Source organism: Schistocerca serialis, chromosome 3, assembly GCF_023864345.2.
Source record: "Schistocerca serialis cubense isolate TAMUIC-IGC-003099 chromosome 3, iqSchSeri2.2, whole genome shotgun sequence".
In the NCBI taxonomy this organism is placed as follows: Eukaryota; Metazoa; Arthropoda; class Insecta; order Orthoptera; family Acrididae; genus Schistocerca; species Schistocerca serialis.
Window position 1 is genome coordinate 1024249975 of NC_064640.1, and position 21373 is coordinate 1024271347.

At 36.7% G+C, this 21373-nt stretch overlaps 1 protein-coding gene across 4 annotated transcripts in view; it reads left to right on the top strand.

Moving 5' to 3' along the window:
* The window catches only part of LOC126471483 (serine/arginine repetitive matrix protein 2-like), a 155716-nt gene that overhangs the window by 49504 nt on the left and 84839 nt on the right, over window positions 1-21373 (top strand). For all 4 annotated transcript variants that reach the window (XM_050099687.1, XM_050099690.1, XM_050099688.1 and 1 more), the window contains exon 3: window positions 3580-3745. In XM_050099687.1, the coding sequence (XP_049955644.1) occupies window positions 3580-3745 (166 nt within the window). The remainder of the gene's footprint in view (window positions 1-3579; window positions 3746-21373) is intronic.

Consider the following 21373-nt stretch of genomic DNA (forward strand, 5'->3'; position numbering starts at 1 on the left):
GTCCATTATTGTGAAATTGTTGCCATTGTAGGATTATGTATGTGAACTGACTTCTTGATTATGTCCCATAAATGTTTGATGAGTTTCATGTCCTGTGATCTGGATGGCCAAATCATTCGCTCAAATTGTCCAGACTGTTCTTCAAACCAATTGTGAACAGTTGTGGCCCAGTGATATGTTTAGAAACATGTAGTCCATGAAAGGCTGCAAATGGTCTCCAAATAGCCAAACATAACGTTTTCCAGTCAGTAATTTGTTCAGTTGGACCAGATGAGCCAGTCCATTCTGTGTAAACACAGTCCATACCATTATGGAGCCATCACCAGCTTGCACAGTGCCCTGTTGAGAACTTGGGTTCATGGCTTCATGGGGTCTGCACCACACTCGAACCCTTTATCAGCTCTTTCCAACTGAAATTGGGACTCATCTGACCCGGCCGCAATTTTCCAGTCATCTGGTGTCCAACTGATATGGCCACAAGTCCAGGAAAGGCACTGCTGGTGATGTCGTGCTGTTAGCAAAGGCACACCCATTGGTCAGCTGCTGCCATAGCCCATTAATGCCAAATTTTGCCACACTGTCCTAGCAGATATGCTCATTATAATCCCATGTTGATTTCTGCAGTTATTTCATGCAGTGCCGATTGTCTATTAGCACTGACAACTCTATGCAAATACTGCTGCTCTTATTCATTATGTGAAGCCCGTTGGCCACTGTGTTGTCTGTGATGAGAGAAAATTTGGTAGTATCGGCACACTGTGTCAACACTGTGGATCTCAGAGTATTGAATTCCATGACGATTTCCAAGCTAGAATGTCTCATGCATCTCGCTCCAACTACCATTCAGCATTCAAAGTCTGTTAATTCCAGTCATGCAGCCCTAATCATGTAGGAAACCTTTTCACATCAATCATCTGAGTGCAAATGACACCTCCGCCAATGCCCTGTCCTTTTATACTTTGTGTACATGATTCTACTTCCATTTATAATTTACGTGCATATTGCTATCCCATGACTTCTGTCACCTCAGTGTATAACTGCAATAAAATAGCTTTCGATGATCACTTAAAAAATCAAAAACTTAGAATAATGTATATAGTACATAATCTGAAAATTTTGCACACCATCCTAAAGGTAGATACTTTAGGATTTTGGAGGAACTTGAAATTTTTGGCAGTAAAAGACAGCATCCTGATCATATCCTCATGAGGAAAATGACTTCAACCAACACTTTTACTTCAAAATCTTTGAAGAACTTATTTCCTGACATTTGAGTTCATAGTGTGAAGTGTCATTGTGTGCATTAGAAGGCTTGCAGAGGTCAACAGTGCTGTTGTCACCTACAACTCTGCGTGGATGCACAGCAAATGGGGCAGCACACTGGTCCCTTCAAAAATGTCTGCTACATTGAACAGCACAACAAGAACTGTAGCCAAGATAAACTAACATGGAAGTAACCTGCACCATCCAGCAACGGCCGCTATATTTCACTACCTTCCCAGTACAAAATATGTTATATATCATTTATTTTTTGGAAATGTTGCTGTAATTTACCCTTTTCTGTCACTTCACACTCAGTCTGCTTTCCATTTTAAATTTTTTCATGTTTTTTTATCCACAATACAAACTGGAATATGTGAAACAGACTAATACACATTTCCTTGAAGATTGTTCTGTTTTCTTCCATTATAAATACTAATTTTAAAGTCATCACAACATACCCAATTTTAAAATGATTTTTTTAGTCAAATTTATTTTTTGAATAATTTGCTTAATTCTGATCTGCTGTGAACTGTCAGAAAAATAATAGATTTTTTATATGGTTAAATGAAAGTTTTTTTGTTTCTTACTTACATACAATTGAGCATATTTTTAAGAACTGCTCATCAAAATAAACGTTCTTTTAATTAATTTGTACAATTATCTGTACATTGTGGATGCATCAGTGACCTCTAGTACGGCATCTGCATTAGATATATACTGCTTGATGCATGAATGGAAACTTGTGTTAGTTTTTCGTGTTTATGACTTGTTACATCGCAGTAGGATGAGAGGTATATCATATCATATTTATATTATAATTACAATTTTGGATTTTAACTACTTAATGTTGTAAGAGAGTAATGCTTTCTTCTCTTACTTCCTGTACGGTCTGAAGCCCAACTATTGCATAACCAAAAATGGTAATCTTTTACAAAAAACTGTGATCAAGACAAGTAAATAAAAAATATTTACTGAACTATGATTAGCCCTTCTAACCATAATTTGCAAACCATAGTAAGCAATTTGCTTCATTACAAAGAAATGCCATCATGAAAACCAATTAGAATGTTAATGATCATGATCAGTCCACTCAATGTAGATATAATTGTACTCCGAAAAACATGTGACTCATCTTGCAACTTCACTTCTCAAAGAATATTGTTTGGTATACATAGCAGAAACAGGAAACATTACAGAAGGATGAAGTAATAATAATAATAATAATAATAATAATAATAAAACCTTACATAAGTATAAGTGGCCGGTAAACAAAATTCCAAAGGAATTATAGTGTGAAAGTGTTAGAGACTGCAGGTATAAGGAACAGGTTGCGAGAAGGGTGGAGTCAGATGCCAATGCTTCTAGTAATGTTAATTAAGGGGCAGGTGTCCAGTTATTTGACACTTTTGAAGAAAACTATATTGTGTCATCTCCAAGCAGCCTTTGAAGTGGTATGGAACAAAACTGTTGTCAGTGAACTGTTCTGCAACCACATTCATACAACAGCCATTCAGATTCAAGTAGCAGGTCATCCTCTAAATGTTACATATTGAGAATAAAGAAGTGTCAGCAAAAATATCCAAATCTCCCAACACTAAAGCATAAATTTGTCCAAATAAGTGAAAAAGACAATGCTAACAGGTGAGAACAAAGATGATGTGTGAGTTGTTCAGTGGTCTAACAACAGACAAAATTAGTTTCTGTGAAGTGTACTGTTCATGTTTTATCACAAAATTTGCTTAATGGAGCAAATATGTATTTCTGAAGATTGCACATGAGTAAAAATTATCTGATTATTGTTAGAGCATTGAAGTATATAACAAGTATTACTACAATGCCTTAATGATTACCAGTGAACTATAAAAGTTCAAACTTTTACCATATTTGTTTGCTATATTTCTCAAAAGAGCAGTGGTTGGAAGTGTTGGCCAATTGCATCTGTTAAATTCAAATATATTGAGACAATTACAGTTCGACTTTCAAGATTTTATAAACTGTCATCTGCTCTCTAACTTATAAGGAAGCAGGTTTTCATTTTTGAAAGTGGTCAGCTGGCAAAATTTTAGTCTGTTTGCCTTTTCTTTGTTATTCTTAACATGTTTTAGTAGATTTTTGAATCCAGCCTGTAATAACAGTTTTTCAGTGTATCAAGTGAATGTGACTGATTTGACTGTGTTTGTATTTTATGTGTAACTGCACTCTGGCATCAGATATTGCGCTGAGTGTACCATAACTCTAACTTCTGCAAACAGTTTAATATTATCTGAACTATATTAGCAATTACCAGTTGTTATAAACATGAATTTTGTTTTTCAGAATTTCAGAGGTAACTCAAACCAGAATTTCAGAGGCAACTCAAACCAGAATTTTAGAAACAACTCAAACCTTATTACAATAGTTCCTGTGGTGGAAATGTCTGGGGCCTCTGGGAGTGAATGTGGAGGACAATCTTCAGAAAGTAAAGATTCAGAAGTTAATCAAGGTAAATTTATGTTCTTGAACATACAGTTTTAGATGTGGGAAGTCTGAAAATTTGCCTGAAATTGTTTGTAATGAAGCCTTTATGGATGAAGTCAGTCATGCAAGAGCCAGTAGTACCCTATCTCGAGGCAAATTTGTCTCTTTGATTTGCACTTGGGGTAAGTTTAGGTTCTGATTAGCTCCACCATTTATTTACACATAACTTAAATAACTAACTGCAATTTAATCGCACTGTAAGCTGGCAAAGCATTATCTACAGATTGTACCTACATAAAACTCCAAGTTAATTGTTAAGGAATTAATTTCTCTAACTTTAGAGGTACAATAGTCAAACAATGGACAGTTTAACTTTGCATGAAAAAAACTCTGATACACAGTGTGCGGTAGAAGTATTAGTGGACAAAATGTGCAGAGATTGCTTTATAGTGATATGGGGGAGAGGCAGCAGATAATGTATTATGCTGGTAATGGGGAGCTAAGAATTCTGGGCAACAAATAGCAGCACATTACTGAAAATATGACATATGACATGCTATTATACAATTAAGTCAGGAGAATGTTACAATGTCTTGTTATAATAATAAATAAATCTTGTTGTGTTTATTCCTAGTGTGGGCAGTTTCTACTTTGTCAGAAGTTTGTTGTCTCTTCAGCCACTAATAACTGGAATTAACAACACTGGTATCTAATATCACCAAGTTTCTTTTTTCTGAGTGTGGCATCATCAAATATGCCACCTGTTTTGATGTGACAAGTCTTACACCTTGAGTATGAAAGTGGCTGAAAAACAATTTTCTGCAGTGATTGTATTCCATAGTTCTCATAATAATGTAATAAAGCAGATGTGTGTGTAACCTGTTTACTTTATGTTTCTAGTAAAGAAATGGCAGGTCAACTTTCACTGTGTTGTGTGCGTGCTGTTTACAGCTCACATAAACCATTATGTTCAAAATGAAACCACCACAAGACTACTAGAGTCTCACTGGATACAATAATGTGTCATTCCACCTATTTTGTGACGAAGCTATGGTATTTACTCGAATCTAAGCCGCACTTTTTTGCCTGTTTTGGTAATCCAAAAAACCGCCTGCGGCTTAGAATCGAGTGCAAAGCAAGCAGAAGTTCTGAAAAATGTTAGTAGGTGCCGCCACAACTAACTTCTGCCGTCGAATATATGTAGCGCTACACAGGCATGCTTTGTAGACACAAAGATAAATACTGGCGCCAAAACCTCTGCGTCAATAAATAAATTTTAAAAAAAGGTGGAAGACGAGCTTTTTTTCTCCCTCCCGAGTTTCTACCATTTTCATACATTATCCAACAAAGTAAATGCAAATTCCATATTGTTCATCTTTGAATGTAGCAGAATTTCAATGTACTACAAAAATACGACTGGCAAGACTGTTTGGGATGTTTGTCAATATGGCCAACTCTACGTTCTGAATTTTTTCCTACCTGTGAGAAGAGATGGTTGCTAATAGGAACCTGATGAAATGTGAATCACATGCACTATTCTCTTCACCATAAGAATAATACGAATATAAACATCTTGCCATGTATTCTTTCATGTTTGCTGCTATCTCATTTAAATCCTGTCTGCCTAATAAACTACGAAACTAGAGCGAGACAACAGCAAACGCAGAAGAATATATGTATCGTGTCATGTTTATATTCGTATTATTTTTATGCCTAATAGTGATACAGTCAGAAATGAAGCGCGGCAACTGACTAGATTTTTAAATCTAAGATGACTAATTTCTGTGCAGAATTTGATGTACTAAAGAAGCGGCCGCAAAGATTTTCAAACGGAGAAAAATTTTCGCCTAACTCTCGTTCAGAACATGTTCTATCATACGCAGTCTATTATTTGGTTCTTGTTGATCATTATCAAAGAAAGCAGCAGTGTAAGTAACAACAAATAGCAGTCTCTTGCCATTGTTTCGCTAATGAGACGATTCCTCTCTCTCTCTCTCTTTTTTTTTTTAATTGTAAGCGGCGATAGTGCGCACAAAAGCAAGCCATGCCGCCAGCGGCAACAGGCCGTAAACACGCACTATCAGAATGCAACAAACAGTGCATGACACAGTACGGTAATGCATTTTCAGCTTAGAGTGGCGTAAACACCTATAACAAAGAAAACGGCACTTATCAGATCAAAGCAAAATAAGCAATCGATTCAAACCAGACGAAGCATGTGAAAAAGGAAGGGTACCCGTATAAATACTGACGGAGCGCCTGACGCATAGCAATGGCTACCTGGTAAAGCTTAACTGCTAAGCTTACGACTCAAACCAAACTACTGTAGCTGTATCGTCATTCATTCGACCTAAATTGTGTCTCATATTACAATGGACCAACTTTGTTTCGATTTGGAGGTGCGGCCTAAAACTTTTCTCTCCCCTTGAATTTCGAGTCTCAAATTTCAGGTGCGGCTTTGATTCGGGAAATTTTTTTTTCCTTTATTTCGAGTCTCATTTTTCAGGTGTGGCTTTGATTCGAGTGCGGCTTAGATTCGAGTAAATACAGTAAACACCCATCAGAAGACAACACGCTATGTACTACATTTTAGCATGCTTTCGAGCTGTGTGCTGTAGCATTGTAATGGATGATGTCTTTCTTTTAGGGTGGTAATGAAACTGTAGTTCACTGATTTATTGTAGAATTTTAACTAATCCAAATAACAGCTTTCATTAATCACTTATTTCTTATACAAACATGTTATTTGGCATGTATTCTTTTAATACACTACCTGTAGCTATTAAAGTTTGCTACCATAAATGCTCCAACTTGTGATGATTTGTCTTTTATACAGAATCACCCTATCAAATTTCCTGAATTTTCAGTTTTTGAGCAGATCACTTCATGGCAGGGGTTACATTATGTTTTATCACCTGACAACAAAAATTAATTCTTCCTCTTTTATATTCTTGTCCATTGTGCTCCCAGTGTAGTAGGCATTATAGTGATAATAGTGTCGAAGCCAATACTTTGCGGTGCTCACTGTCATGGATAACCAATAATAGTGTGAATTTGTATAACTGCTTTCCCTTACATTTCCATTCACTGAATCACGCAAGGCTATGGCTTCAAATAGAAAAGTCAGCCTTCAGTTCTACAGAGAGAGAAGTGACATATAGAATTCTAGGTGAATCCAATGTAAACAAAATGATAAACCAGTTAAAAGAAATGGATTGGACTCATGTAATGGATAACAAGAAAACAATTAATAAATGTTTTTCCATTTTCCTGACAGAGATCAAGCATATAGTAGAAATGACATGGCCCTTGGTAACCAAAAGGTACCAGAGTAATATTACTCATAAGCAACAAAATACTAACAAGTGGTACACTCCACAACTTAACAAACTCAGAATACTACTGATGATTATGAAAGACAAATCTCATAACAGTGATAGGGACAAGGAAAATTACACTAAAATGAGAAACCTTTACAGATTAGAAATAAAAAATGCTAAGTGCTGTGCAAATGATGAATATATTTTAAATTCTAAAAATAAATGTAAAGCTGCCTGGACTGTCATTAAAAGGGAAATTAATAATACCACTAAAGAAAGGAGTATCCCTGTTGACTGCAATATTCTCAATGAATATTTTGTAAATAGTGTCACCACCCCACCCATCAATTCTGCCTCTGATGCAGAAGCATTGCTCACTTGTGCAAACCAGACAAGAAGTGAGAAGTTCACTTGGACCCGAATTACATTAAATGATATTCATAAGTCAATAAACAAATTAAGTAATTCCAAAACAGTAGACTATTATGGACTCAGTAATCTCATCATAAAAGTATAGCAAAAGAAATTAAAATGCCACTTCTCTCACTATCAAACAGAGTACTTGATGAAGGAATATTCCCCGACTGTCTTAAGCTCACAGTTACATTGCCTATGTATAAAAAAGGTGAAAGAAACCTCCCAAATAACTACAGGCCCATTTCAATAGTACCAATCATATCCAAGTTTGTAGAAAATTGTGTGCATAAGCAGATATACAGGTATTTTGAAACCAACAAAATTTTAAATGAACAACAGTTTGGCTTCAGGTCACACCTATCAACTGTAAAAGCAGTAGAAGCTTTGGTGAACAATTTTTATGGAGGGTATGAAAAAAGGGTATCAATGTCTGGAACACTTATTGACCTAAGTAAAGCATTTGACTCGGTGTCACATGACATACTCATCAAAAAGTTAAAATACTATGGCATTGAAGATGATACACTCTGTCTGTTCAAATCTTATCCAAGCAATAGGTTACAACTTGTATATGCGAATAAGCAGAGGTCAGAAATACTCCCTATAGAAAGAGGCATACCCCAAGGCTCTGTTCTTGGACCCTTTCTGTTCATTGTCTATGGTAAGAACATACTATATGCTGACAATATGACATTAATAAGTACAGGAGAGAACTTACATAGTGTACTGGACAAAAATAGAGAAATGATGCAAATGGCTAATTACTGGTATCAGGCTAACCAGCTGTGCATAAATCAAACAAAAACAGAAGAAATAATATTTAATCTCAAAGTAAGTAAAAATGAAAACAAAATAGTGGAATTACTTGGACCAATCGTACACCAAAAGCTCTCATGGGAAGGACACACCAATTATCTATGTAGTAAACTAGCATGAGTACTTTTCTTATTGTATAAATTAAGAAACAGTGTGAGCAAGCAATTGCTACTCCACTCATACCATGCTTTTTATCATTCCCAACTGCAATATGGAATATTGCTTTGGGATAACTCCCCAGGGGCAGAAGAAAGCAATCAGGTGCGGAAGGGTTACCACCCAGAGAGTCCTGCAGAAATTATTTTAAATCTCTTGGCGTAATGACTGAGCCAAGCATGTACATATATAACTGTTTAATATATGCCAGAGAAAATCTGAAAAAATTGAACATGAGATGTGATGTGCATGCAAACAGTACAAGAAACAGTCACCTGCTGGACTTGCCTTCCACAAGAATTGCTGTAGTCCATAATAACTATAAGTACTTAAGCATGAAATTTTCCAATAAGTTACCATGCTCATCTCATACAGTACCAATAAATAAATATAAGAATACATTTCAAACCTGGCTAAAAAAACAACGAATTCTATACAACTGAAGAATTCTTAGAAACTAATCATCAAAATATATGTTTTACCTAAGTTATGAAGAAAATGTTTTGATATTATATAAGCTAGTTATTTACTGTGATTCTTTTCTTATGTGTGTATTTAATTATTGTATAAAACATTGTTTTACATAATGCTAAAGAAAAGGTCTTTAGTTCCTTTTCTCCCCTTTCTGTAACTATTTGAATATCGTACTGAAACTAAAACCGTCTGTAAACTTTGACAAAGCCAATTGTATGAAAAATACTGAAAGGCTAATAAAAATATTCTATTCTATTGAAACTGCCATTTGTGAAGTATTCAGTTAAATGTGTTAATAAAGGCACTGTGGAGTTTGTGACACAGTACTGCCATTCTTGGTGGAACTTTACATAAGTTGCTAATGTTGCACACTATTTCCATGAGTCTAAAACTACTTCTAGTGTTGCAAATACATTATTTAAATTGTGTACTAGATTATTATTCTTTTTGTTGCATGTGAGGTCCACCAGTTATGCAAAACACAGTTTTTACTCAGTACCCAAACATATTTCAGCACCACTGTGCCATCATCAGTAGGTTTTCGTTTTTATTTATTCTGTAATGTGAACATTTTTGTTAAATTATTATAAAATTATGTGCATCTTTAGTTCAAACATTAGATCGTTTCTTTTTGTAAATACATTTACATTTGGTGTGGCATGAATTTTTTGGGTCACTTATGTGTTAATTACTAAGGGTAGCTTGTCATCGGCAACCAAACGATGTTGGTGAGAAAGTTTTTTGCAGGTGGTTAACCTATCTTCTAGAATGTAATTTAGTTTGTCGCGATGTTTTCACGCCTATATTCATTTTTACTTACGTTTTACTGTGGCAAGCACCTCCATTCTCCACATAATGCTGAGGTGTTGTGATGCACATGTAACTACAACAAGTATTTTCCACAAATAACGTAGTAAAACACTTTTCACTTCACCAAAACAAAGTGTGATTGTGGTTTGTTGTGTGTCCCAGCCCAGTCACTGTTCATTTGTTAACCAGAGAGTTTTGCGCCGAATTTGAATTTTGTTTGCATTTTATCTTTGTTTGTGCATATATGTGTGTGTGTGTGTGTGTGTGTGTGTGTGTGTGTGTGTACACTAAAATCTGGAAAGACACACCATTTACACACAAAAGGAATACCATATAAAAGACAACACACACAACTAAGAAGTGCACAGAAAACACACACACATGCACACACAAAGTTAAAATGCAAACAAAATTCAAATTTGGCGCCGAACTCTCTGGTGAACAAATGAACACTGACTAGGCTGGGACACACAACAAATCACAATCACACTATGTTTTGTTGAAGTGAAAAGGATTTTGCTACGTTACTTGTGGAAAATACTTGTTGTAGTTACATGTGCATCACAACACCTCAGCATGATGTGGAAAATGGAAGTGCTTACCACATGAAAACGTAAGTAAAAATGAATATAGGTGCGAAGAGATGACAAGCTACCTGTAGTAATTAACACAAGTGATCCAGAAAATTTATGCACACCAAATGTAAAGGTATTTACAAAAAGAAATGATCTAATGTTTGAACTAAAGATGCACATAATTTTATAATCATTTAACAAAAATGTTCACATTACAGAATAAATAAAAACGAAAACCTACTGATGATGGCACAGAGGTGCCGAAATATGTTTGGGTACTGAGAAAAAACTGTGTTTTGCATAACTGGCAGACTTCACATCCAACAATTTAAACCACAAACACAGCCAACACAAGGAGCTGCAAATCAAAATGATGAATATTATTCTTTTTAACTTTAATTTGGTCCATTTTGTGTTGGTCTGCTTTTTCAGTTACTTCAGGGGTCAGCAGTGAACATCTCTCTTCCTCATTTGCCCTCCTCATTGTCCACCTTGCCCCTTGTCACTCTTGTCAGGCTGTAGGGGGTTTCACAAAAACAACTTTGAAATTCAGTAATTGCAGCAATATCTTAATCCATGGATCTGAGTGGAAGAGTGTTGCTATAAGGTTATCTCAGTATTTTAACCATATGCTGAGCTAGGTAACAAAGTGATAAAACACTGGACTCACATTCTGGGGAACAGCTGCCATGTTTCCTTTGAAAAGAAAATTCCTTCCATGTTTTTCCCCAGTCTAAGCCTCTGCTCCATATCAAATGACCTCATCATTTCAGTACATGTATGTGTTTCCAAGTTATTTTAACAATGAGATACTTTCCTTGAGCGACTGACATCAGATAGAAATTGGAGACAGAAGGATGTGTACCCTCTAACATACACAGTATTTCTGTAGTTTGTATTTAATGAAACTACATTGAGATATTTTTGTAGATGTGGTGTTAGATTCTCCTTTCATTTTTGATGAATGGAGATGAGCAGTTCGATACAATGATGGTCTCCATAAATGAAATAGCATCCAGAGTTTCCAGAATTTTGGAAGGATATAAATTAGTTAATCAAAAGGGGAGGCATACAATTTCTTTTGGAACTTCAATTTTCAACCAAGTACATGAAATACTAATGTATCTCAACAAGACTGTGAAATAGTCAAACAGAATACATCTTTCATGATGAAGTTTGGACTTACAGTTTCCCATCATTTTTAAAAACAAATAGTATTTTAAGTCAAGCATATGAGCCACAATGTGCAGAGAGAGTGTGCAGTAGAGCCCAAAGCTGAATCTTATAAATACTATTCATTAAAGAGATATGCAGTTTGACTGGTGCTTAGTGCTAGAATTTTTCCCATCAATTATTGCGCCCTTCACGTCTGGTAACTTGAGTACGTGAAAATGTACTAAGATGTTTAGGATTCTAAGTTAAACTGTATGCTGATAAAAACTAACTGCAAGCAGCAGTCCCCATGTTGGAAGAAGGAAAGGACATTTTACAATAAATGTTGTTTTGATACCAACTTTCATGTTTGACACTATAATATAAATGGATGGATAAAAAATCTACTCGCTTTTGCAGCCTGTGGCTTCTTCGTCTGGCTGAAGAGTTGCAGGGGAAGGAAGAGGGATCGAGGAAAGGGACTGGAGAGGTTTAGGGAAAGGGGTACAGTTCAGAAAAGTCCCCTGGAACCCCGGGTCAGGGGAGACTTAATGAATGGGATGAGAAAGAAACACTGATTATTAGGGACTGCACCAGACGAGATTTGAAAACCTCTGAGGTCAGAAAATGAAAGATGCAGAGAACTTAAAAGGTATGAAGGAAGGAATAGTTACTGTGGCGAAATATTGAGATGGAAGGAATTAACGTAAATTAAGGACAGGTTGATGGCGAGAACCAAGGACATGTTGTAGCACTAGTTTGCACCTGTTCTGAGAACCCAGATGGCACATGTGGTGAAACAGGCACAAAGGTCATGACTGTCATGTTGTAGAGGATGCTTTGCAACAGGATATTATATGTTACCAGTATACATCCTCTACCTATGCCCATTCATCCTTACTGATAACTGGTTGGTAGTCATGCTTATTTAAAAGGCTTGAATGGTGTTTGTATAACAACTGGTGTATGGCATGTGTCATTGCACAGGTGGCTCTCCCTTTGATAGTGTATATTTTGCCAGTTACAGGGCTGGAATGCTCCTTGTGCACCCATCTCCCTACCCTGTGGCTCCTACCCATGTGACCACCCCCACCGAAGGACTTGCTGTATGCACCCTCCTGCCATCATCTATTCCAGTCCTGTAACTGACAAAATATGTACTATCAAGGGAGAGCCACCTGTATAATGACACGTCATATACCGGCTCTTATGTAAACACTGTTCTGTCTTTTACATTGACATGACTGCCATCCAGTAGTCAGTCAGGATGAATGGGCATAGACAGAGGGTGTGTACAGGCAACACACAATATCCTGTTGCAGAGCATGCTCTACAACATGACATTCATGACCTCTGTCCCTGTTTCGCCACACGTGCTGTCTGGATTCTTCCCGCAGACACCAGTTTTTCAGAACTTCACAGGTGCAAACTAGTGCTACAACATGTTCTTGCTTCTCCCCATCAACCTGTCCTTAATTTGCATTTATTCCTTCCATCTCAATATTTCTTCATAGTACCTACTTCTTTCTTCACTCGATTTTAGTTTGCTACATCTTTCATTTTCTGACCTGTCAATTTTTTGCCATTCCCCCTCCTACCTCTGATACATACAATGCAGTTAGCTTTTCACTATTATTAACCAATGTATGATGTTTTATTAGTAATCTCTGGCTTGCATATTACCCTGTATTCCACCTTTAAGCTCTCAGGTTTTCAAATCTTGTACGGTGCAGTCCTATCCCATCTGGTAAGTCTCCCCTGATCTGAGGTTCTAGGTGACTTTTCTGAACTGTACCCATTTCCCTAAACCTCTCAAGTCCTTTCCTTCACCCCTCTTCCTTCCCCCTCAACTCTTCTGCCAGAAGAAGGAGCCACTGGTTCAGAAAGCTTGTAAAAGTTACACCTTTGTGTGTGTGTGTGTGTGTGTGTGTGTGTGTGTGTGTGTGTGTGTGTGTGTGTGTGTTCCTGTTGCTGCTTAGTGAGTAGATTATTTTTATCTATCCATTTATATTGCAACTTTCATGTTTGTAATGTTATTTTATCCATGTTGGATCTTGTGAATTCTTCAGCTATTAATGACTGTATGTGAATAATGCAATGAGCCACAAATGTTATTAAATTGTTTTATTTCAATTGGTTTCAGGCTATCGTGCTTATTGACAGATGGCTAACATTTACAACTTCATTGATGTTTTGGTTAGCAGCATGTCATCCACTCCTACTCTGCATGAGAATATTTGAATATTTAGAGCCACTTTACATATTGTTTCAAAAAACATGCTCATGTTCTCGCATTTGCTTAGATATACTCTTACATGTGTTCCAGTAGATAGCAACTAGTTTTGTTGTGGTCCTGATGGTCATCAAAGGAAATGTATATGCTGTTGCATTGAAAACAGCACACAAATTGTAAATATGTTTCTGTGGCACACTTCATAATATTCTTAATGACAGTTATTCACATTTGTGTTTTAAACTCGATCAGTGTTTCTGGTTACAGTGCAAAGAGTATCCGTTAAGCATAGATATGAAGATATAATTCATTTCCTATTGAGCACCAATGTAAACCAAGCAAAGAAGACATGCGGGATGTGCAACATGTTAATAACAGAAAAATGCTTGTACTCTGAGATTCAACTTGTTGTTAAAGGCTATATGAAATGTTGCTTTTTTTTCCCAACAACTGCTAGCAGAAATTTTATCAAAATATAAATCTTCAGATTGCATAGTATGAATTACACACATGTATATGTACAGGACATTTTGATGCTCATTACAGTTTATAGTTAGTTTAGGAAAATACAAAAGTTAAAAAGGTGGAGGGTAGAATGAAGGCAACACATTTGCTTAATATTGGAGTACAGATTTGCGTAACTTTATATTGACAGCATAAACAGGTTGTTTCGTATTTTTTTCAAGTGACATAGTATATGTTTTAGGAAGTGTTGAAATAAAGAAAAATTGTTATTAGACTACTCTGAGTGTGTTGATTTTGGTGTCTGTTCTCTTTCTGTTTTCTAAGGAAATTAAGTAGAAATTGTTTGTTAGCTAGCTCCAGTTGCTCATTTAGAATGCTTTCAGGTGAACTGAGGATGTGAATATATATTTCTAGTTCCTCCAAGAGGTCCATTTTCTTGTTTTTATTACTAGTATGTAATACCTTGAAGTTTATGTTGATACATGTGAGTGGCTATTGCAGATTTATTTAAAGTTTTTAGTCTAAAGGCATCCATGTGTTCAGAGTGTGAATATATTTAAGCTTTTGCTGGTGTGGCTAAGATAGAAGCTGGGCAATTGTTACAAACAATTTTGTAAATTCCATATTTTTTGTAAGTTAGGCTGATGATTATGGTGCTGTGGGTTATGTTTTGTTGCACAGTTTCAGTGGTGTGGAAATTTATTTGAACTTCTGTCTTTCGGAAAAGATTTACAATTTGCCACAAGATTATGTCTAGGAAGTGAATACAGGCAAATAGTTCCTTTTCTGCTGGTGGTTGTGAATTTATTGCAGGTAATTTTATGTTCGTAATTTTATTGTATAGGCAATAAATTATTTGTGTCGCATTCCAAGCTGTTTATACATTCAAAAACTGTGAAGTGAAGCTTATGAAGACAGGTCAAGCTCTAAAGTTTAACAAGGCCTCTCTAGCTTTTAATGTAATTCCTGACTACGTAAACATTAACACTAACAGTTAGAGTAAATCTGTTGTACAAATGGCCAAGTGTATGTGCATAGTAATGTGGTTACCAACTGAAATCAAATCCCTCCCTCAAACAAAAAGACACCCTTAATAAATAAGTTTATAAACTGCATCTCGATCTCCACAATCGGATGCCTCCTACAGAATTCTTGCACATCTTAGATAAGATCTGTAGACAAATAAGCAAAGAACAGCTAACCACCTCCATAATACATAAAAAGAAAATCCAGCCACTTACATCAAAATTAACGCATTATCCTACTGACTCCCCTTAAACCCTAGACATTGAATTTTATGATAGAGTAGTAAACACCATCAGTATTTCATTTGATCAAGATGTACTTAGTTTACTGAATAAAGGTCTCAGGCATAACATTGGACTAAAACTCGATGACAAAATGTCAAAGAATTTATTGTCATCACAAAAATTCTACATCTACATCTACATACATACTCCACAATTCACCATACGGTGCGTGGTGGAGGGTACCTCATACCACAACTAGCATCTTCTCTCCCTGTTCCACTCCCAAACAGAACGAGGGAAAAATGACTGCCTATATGCCTCTGTACGAGCCCTAATCTCTCTTATCTTATCTTTGTGATCTTTCTGCGAAATATAAGTTGGTGGCAGTAAAACTGTACTGCAGTCAGCCTCAAATGCTGGTTCTCTAAATTTCCTCAGTAGTGATTCACGAAAAGAGCATCTCTTTTCCTCTAGAGACTCCCACCCGATTTCCTCAAGCATTTCCGTAAGACTCGCGTGATGATCAAACCTACCAGTAACAAATCTAGCAGCCCACCTCTGAATTGCTTCTATGTCCTCCCTCAGTCCGACCTGATAGGGATCCCAAATGCATGAGCAGTATTCAAGAATACATCATATTAGTGTTTTATAAGTGGTCTCCTTTACAGATGAACCACATATTTCCTAAATTCTACCAATGAACCGAAGACGACTATCTGCCTTCCCCACAATTGCCATTACATGCTTGTTCCACTTCATATCACTCTGCAATGTTAGTCCCAAATATTTAATTGACGTGACTGTGTCAAGCGCTACACTACTAATGGAGTATTCAAACATTACGGGATTCTTTTTCCTATTCATGTGCATTAATTTACATTTACCTATATTTAGAGTTAGCTGGCATTCCTTACACCAATCACAAATCCTGTCCAAGTCATCTTGTATCCTCCTACAGTCATTTGACGACGACAACTTCCCGTACACCACAGCATCATCAGCAAACAGCTGCACATTGCTATCCACCTTATCCAAAATATCATTTATGTAGATGGAAAACAACAACGGACCTATCACACTTTCCTGGGGCACTCCAGATGATACCCTCACCTCTGATGAACACTCACCATCGAGGACACCGTACTGGGTTCTATTACTTAAGAAGTCTTCGAGCCACTCACATATTTGGGAACCAATCCCGTATGCTTGTACCTTAGTTAGGTGTCTGAAGTGGGGCACTGAGTCAAACGCTTTCTGTAAGTCAAGGAATATGGCATCTGTCTGATACCCTTCATTCATGGTTCGCAAGATATCATGTGAAAAAAGGGCGAGTTGCGTTCTAAAGCCGTGCTGATGCCTGGACAGCAGCTTCTCTGTCTCAAGGAAATTCATTATATTCAAACTGAGAATATGTTTGAGAATTACATGTGACCCAGCGAGACTCAGCCCAAGTGGACAAGATGCTGTAAATTTAGAAGCTAAACAAATTATTGCAGGAAATCTACAATCATTGCACAACTCTGGGAAAACTGATTAAAAAATACCCAGTAAAATTAACAAAAAAAAATTGCTAACAACAAATCCCTTGTTGTTAAGACAGATAACAGTAACACTGCAGTAGTTGTGTATGAAGAAGATTACATCAGTAAAACCCCACAATTCTTTCTTTAGAATAACAAAAGAACTGAACGTGACAAATACAAAGTGTCAATAGCAAGCTAGCCCACTCGGTAGTAGAAGCGATATTTCCAGGCCATCTGCTGTTAATGACAAGAGGCAGAAATCAAGACGGCACTCACTGAGCTCCACAGCATCGGCCAGAGATCGCTGTGGTCGGCGTAGTTAGTCTTCTCTCGTAGTACCAACTTGCGAGAGCGTGTACCTATGTTGCGGCATTGTAACTATCGACGCCACAAATTTTTTCTATAACACAGTGTCAGAAAGATATTTTCAGACGTTTTTCTGATCTTAAAGGCATATTTGGTCCATTAATGTGATGCATTTGGCCTCTTTAATGTAAATTCCTTTTTGTTACACATTTTGTATAACAGTAAACACACACGTGATGTGAAAAGGCTGCTTTTGTAATCTTGCAATTTCTTTAATAAAAAACTACAAAACTGATGTTCTGTCTATGTCCTCTTCCTGAAAATGCTGAGAACATATTTTACTATGTCTGGATGGTTTGCAATATTTCCTTCTCACAGTTCTCATCCAGAGTCCTCTTCAAGTTGTAGTGATAGGAAATCTAAAGTAAAATAACAGAAATAAAATCACTACAGTAAAAGTAACCAGCACATCTAAGATTCATATACACAAAAGAAAATACAGCTTGAAGGAAATGTGACACTTTAGACTATAATTAGACCAACTAGTATACTTGTAAATGATGCAAGCTGATATTTTTTGTATCAGAATAGTTCCACCAGAAGCTAATGTTTGGTGCTACTAAGATGATGGACGTTAGCTTCATGTTCATGATGTCGTGAAAACACCCTGTATTATACCTCACCTGTGTTACACATCACACACATCATCTGTGCTCAATAGGTAATGGATTATATCTTTGTTTAGTGGATGCCTTTTGCACCGTAAACAAAAACATTACTCGAGTGTAAAGAAAATGTGTGACTCCTTAACAGTTTAAAGCTCATGTGCAACTCCATAACAGTTATTAAGAATATTATGAAGTATTGTGAAGTGTATCACAGTGGTGCATTTACAGTGTGTGTGCTCTTTGCAACACAACACCGTCTACATCATCTCTGATAAGCATCAGGACCATAAAAAAACTAGTTGATATCCTCTGGAACACATGTTAAGTGTTTAAAACTATTTCACCTTATATCTAAATGAATGTAATCACAGAGTCATGTTTTTATCAGTGAAACAACAGATAAAGTGACTCTAAATATTAAAATATTCTTGTGCACTGTACGAGCAGATGACATGCTGCTAATCAAAACAACAGTGTGACTAGAAATGTTAGCCATTTGGCAGTGGGCATGGTAGCCCAAAACCAGTTATGGGACTGAAATAAAGCAATTTAAAAGCATTTGTGGCTCACTGTTATCCACCAACCTTTATGTCTGTGTGTATGTAATTTTGTCTATGAGATTGTCCATGGAGATCTGTCCTAATGTTATCTAATCTTTTTATCACTAAGCCATCCAACAATTCCAAGCAAGTCATTATACAAACTTTAAGAGAAAACTGTACAGCAACAGTGTTAGTTTGAGTTGATTATTATAAGCAAACTATCTGCTGTTTATCTAATTATCTTTGTATTACTTAATGCAGTGTTTATTAATGAATACCGAGTAAGGTGGCACAGTAGTTAGCACATTGGACTCACATTTGGGAGGATTACAGTTCAAACCCGTGTTCGGCCATCCAGATTTAGGTTTTCTGTGATTTCCTTAAATCGCCTTAGGAAAATGCTGAAATGGTTCCTTTGAAAGGCATGGCCAATTTCCTTCCCCAACGTTGACCCAATCCGAGCATGTGCTCCGTCTCTAATGACTTCAATGTCAATGGTGCATTATACCCAATCTTCCTTCCTTCCTTTATCAGTGGATCAAATGGCAACTAGTACTGCCAATAGCACACTTAAAATCCAGCATTTTTCAAGATAATTTTTGTTTGTTTCTGCTATTGTGGATCACAATACACATTACAGCCACAATACTGTGATGCTAGAAGGTAGTTTTCATGGAATTCATTGTGAAGGATAAACAGGACATCAATACATAGTACAAAAGTAGGAGATGGAAATAAATGTTAAAAATCAGATAGCCTGGAGTCTGTCACAGGTCGAATACATGAAGTGGCATGAAAAAGATTGTGATTTCCATGTTGGTCTGGAAGTAAGAAGCAGAAACAGTCACTGTGTTTAAAAGCTTTGCTGGTGGCTGTGACAAATATTAAGTGCTTCATTAGTGTGTATGACAAAAGGAAGATGCCTTTAATATGAAATCTGTATATTCCAGGCTCAGAAGTGTTGAATTGTCATGTAAAATTTCACTGCCTAAGTGGGAAGGGAGTACAGTGCTGGGAAGGGAGTACGGTGCTGTGAAGATGTTTGTGGATATTGATGTGGGAAAATAACTATGAAACAGGGAACAGAGAGGAGCAGAGACTACAATGAAAATGGGGATGGGTGGTAGACAAACCAAGAATGTTTTGTTCATACTGCAATGTACTCCATCCCCACCACTGGTAAATACCACAATTTTAAATGCAAAGCAACATGTGAAACCATGTGTACTGTTTACCAACTAACATGTGTTTACATCATCCCTTTTTATATCGAAATGATCTCTGCTATACTGGCTGAGCACATGAACTGTTTCGGAATAACTGTACCTTGGGGATACATAGTAGTCAGTTGTTAGTCATTCTGTACAGTGTGACTCATTTGATCTGAGTGTCTGGTACACCACAGGAGCCATTTGGATCCTTCTACCGAGTACTAGATACCTTAAACTCTCGAGATGGGAATTAGGGCTCCCCCATATTCTTGCATTCTACCACCTCATTGATGTAACCTCTGTTAACAATCACTGGTTTTTTCTTTGGTAGAATTTTATTATGTACTCAGTTATTTACTGTCTTACATCATTTTATCTTTATTTGGTTCCATCATCCTCCCCCCCCCCCCCCCTCTCTCTCTCTCTCTCTCTCTCTCTCTCTCTCTCTCTCTTATTTTGCTTTTTCCCAGTCTTCTTTTCCATTTTCCCCCCTAGCCTGTAATTACACTAATCATTTCACTTGTCATTTCTCTTCGTCATTAACACATTTTTATTTCTCACTCTGTCTGAAGCAGACACATTGCTTACCAATGTACTTATTTGGACCTTCTCTTGTCTTTCGTGACTTCTTCTTTATCTTTGCTTCCCATCATTCTTACAACAGGTGGGTTCCTCTCAGGAGGTTTGAGTGACCTGTCCCTTCTTTCCAACCTTCCTTTCTTTCTTCTGTGAAGAAGAAACTTAAAGGTTCATAAAGCTGAGTGTAATTCTGTACTGTTAAGTGTGTCTTGTCAGCAAGTACTAGAGGTCTGCCTGCTGAAGGTAGTACTGGCTAGCCATTGTGTTCCCTTGTAATTTTACAAATAAGTTCATTGCTTCATTCCAAGATAGAAGAAAAGGCTGAGAATGATAGGTAAATTAGAGAGCATTCGGAAACATGCTAGAGCAACATGTATGCATATTGTTGAAGACCATAATGCTAAAATTTAGAGTTGGCCTTTATCCAGCAGGGGATTTCAAAAGAGTGATGAAGATGATGAATGTTAGTAGCAGCTTATATAACAGAAACATGAGTCACTATTTTGTTCTGATGGGCCCAGATGCATTTCATTATACTTACATTCTGTCAGAGTAGAGTTCAAATCACATTCTGGCCATTTATATGTATGTTTTGTGCAATTTCCTTGATTAAGCTGATGCTGGAATGGTTTTTTGAGACATTCATGGCTGATTTTGTTTCCCATTGTTAACCTGTCTGAGCCTGTACTCCATCTCCAATGACTAGATCACTGTAATAAATTAATCCCTAATCTTGCTTCCTTCTTTCATTCTTAATCTACATTCCATTCCTCTGCAGATGTTATTGTTTACTACTAAGAAAATGTTAGGAAAGTGTATTTCATTCTAAATATAACTTCATAGTAAAATGTAAATTTTCTGTGGGATATGCTGCAGAGGTTCAACTACCTAAACTGAAAAATGTCTTTATTTGTATCCATTGGGTTTCTTTCTTTTGTGAAGCTTGTGCATTATGTTATAAATGTAACACTGTAGTCTTTGTATTTGTGGTGATTGTGTGTTGTGTGTTGCTGTGTTTTGTAATGATGTCAGTGATGATGGTGGTGGTTATGATGATGATGATGGTGATGATGATGATGATGATGATAGGAGTGAAGGAAAATGGTGAAACCTAGTGCTGGCACATAGCTTACTTCTCTCTAATAGCAACAAGAGG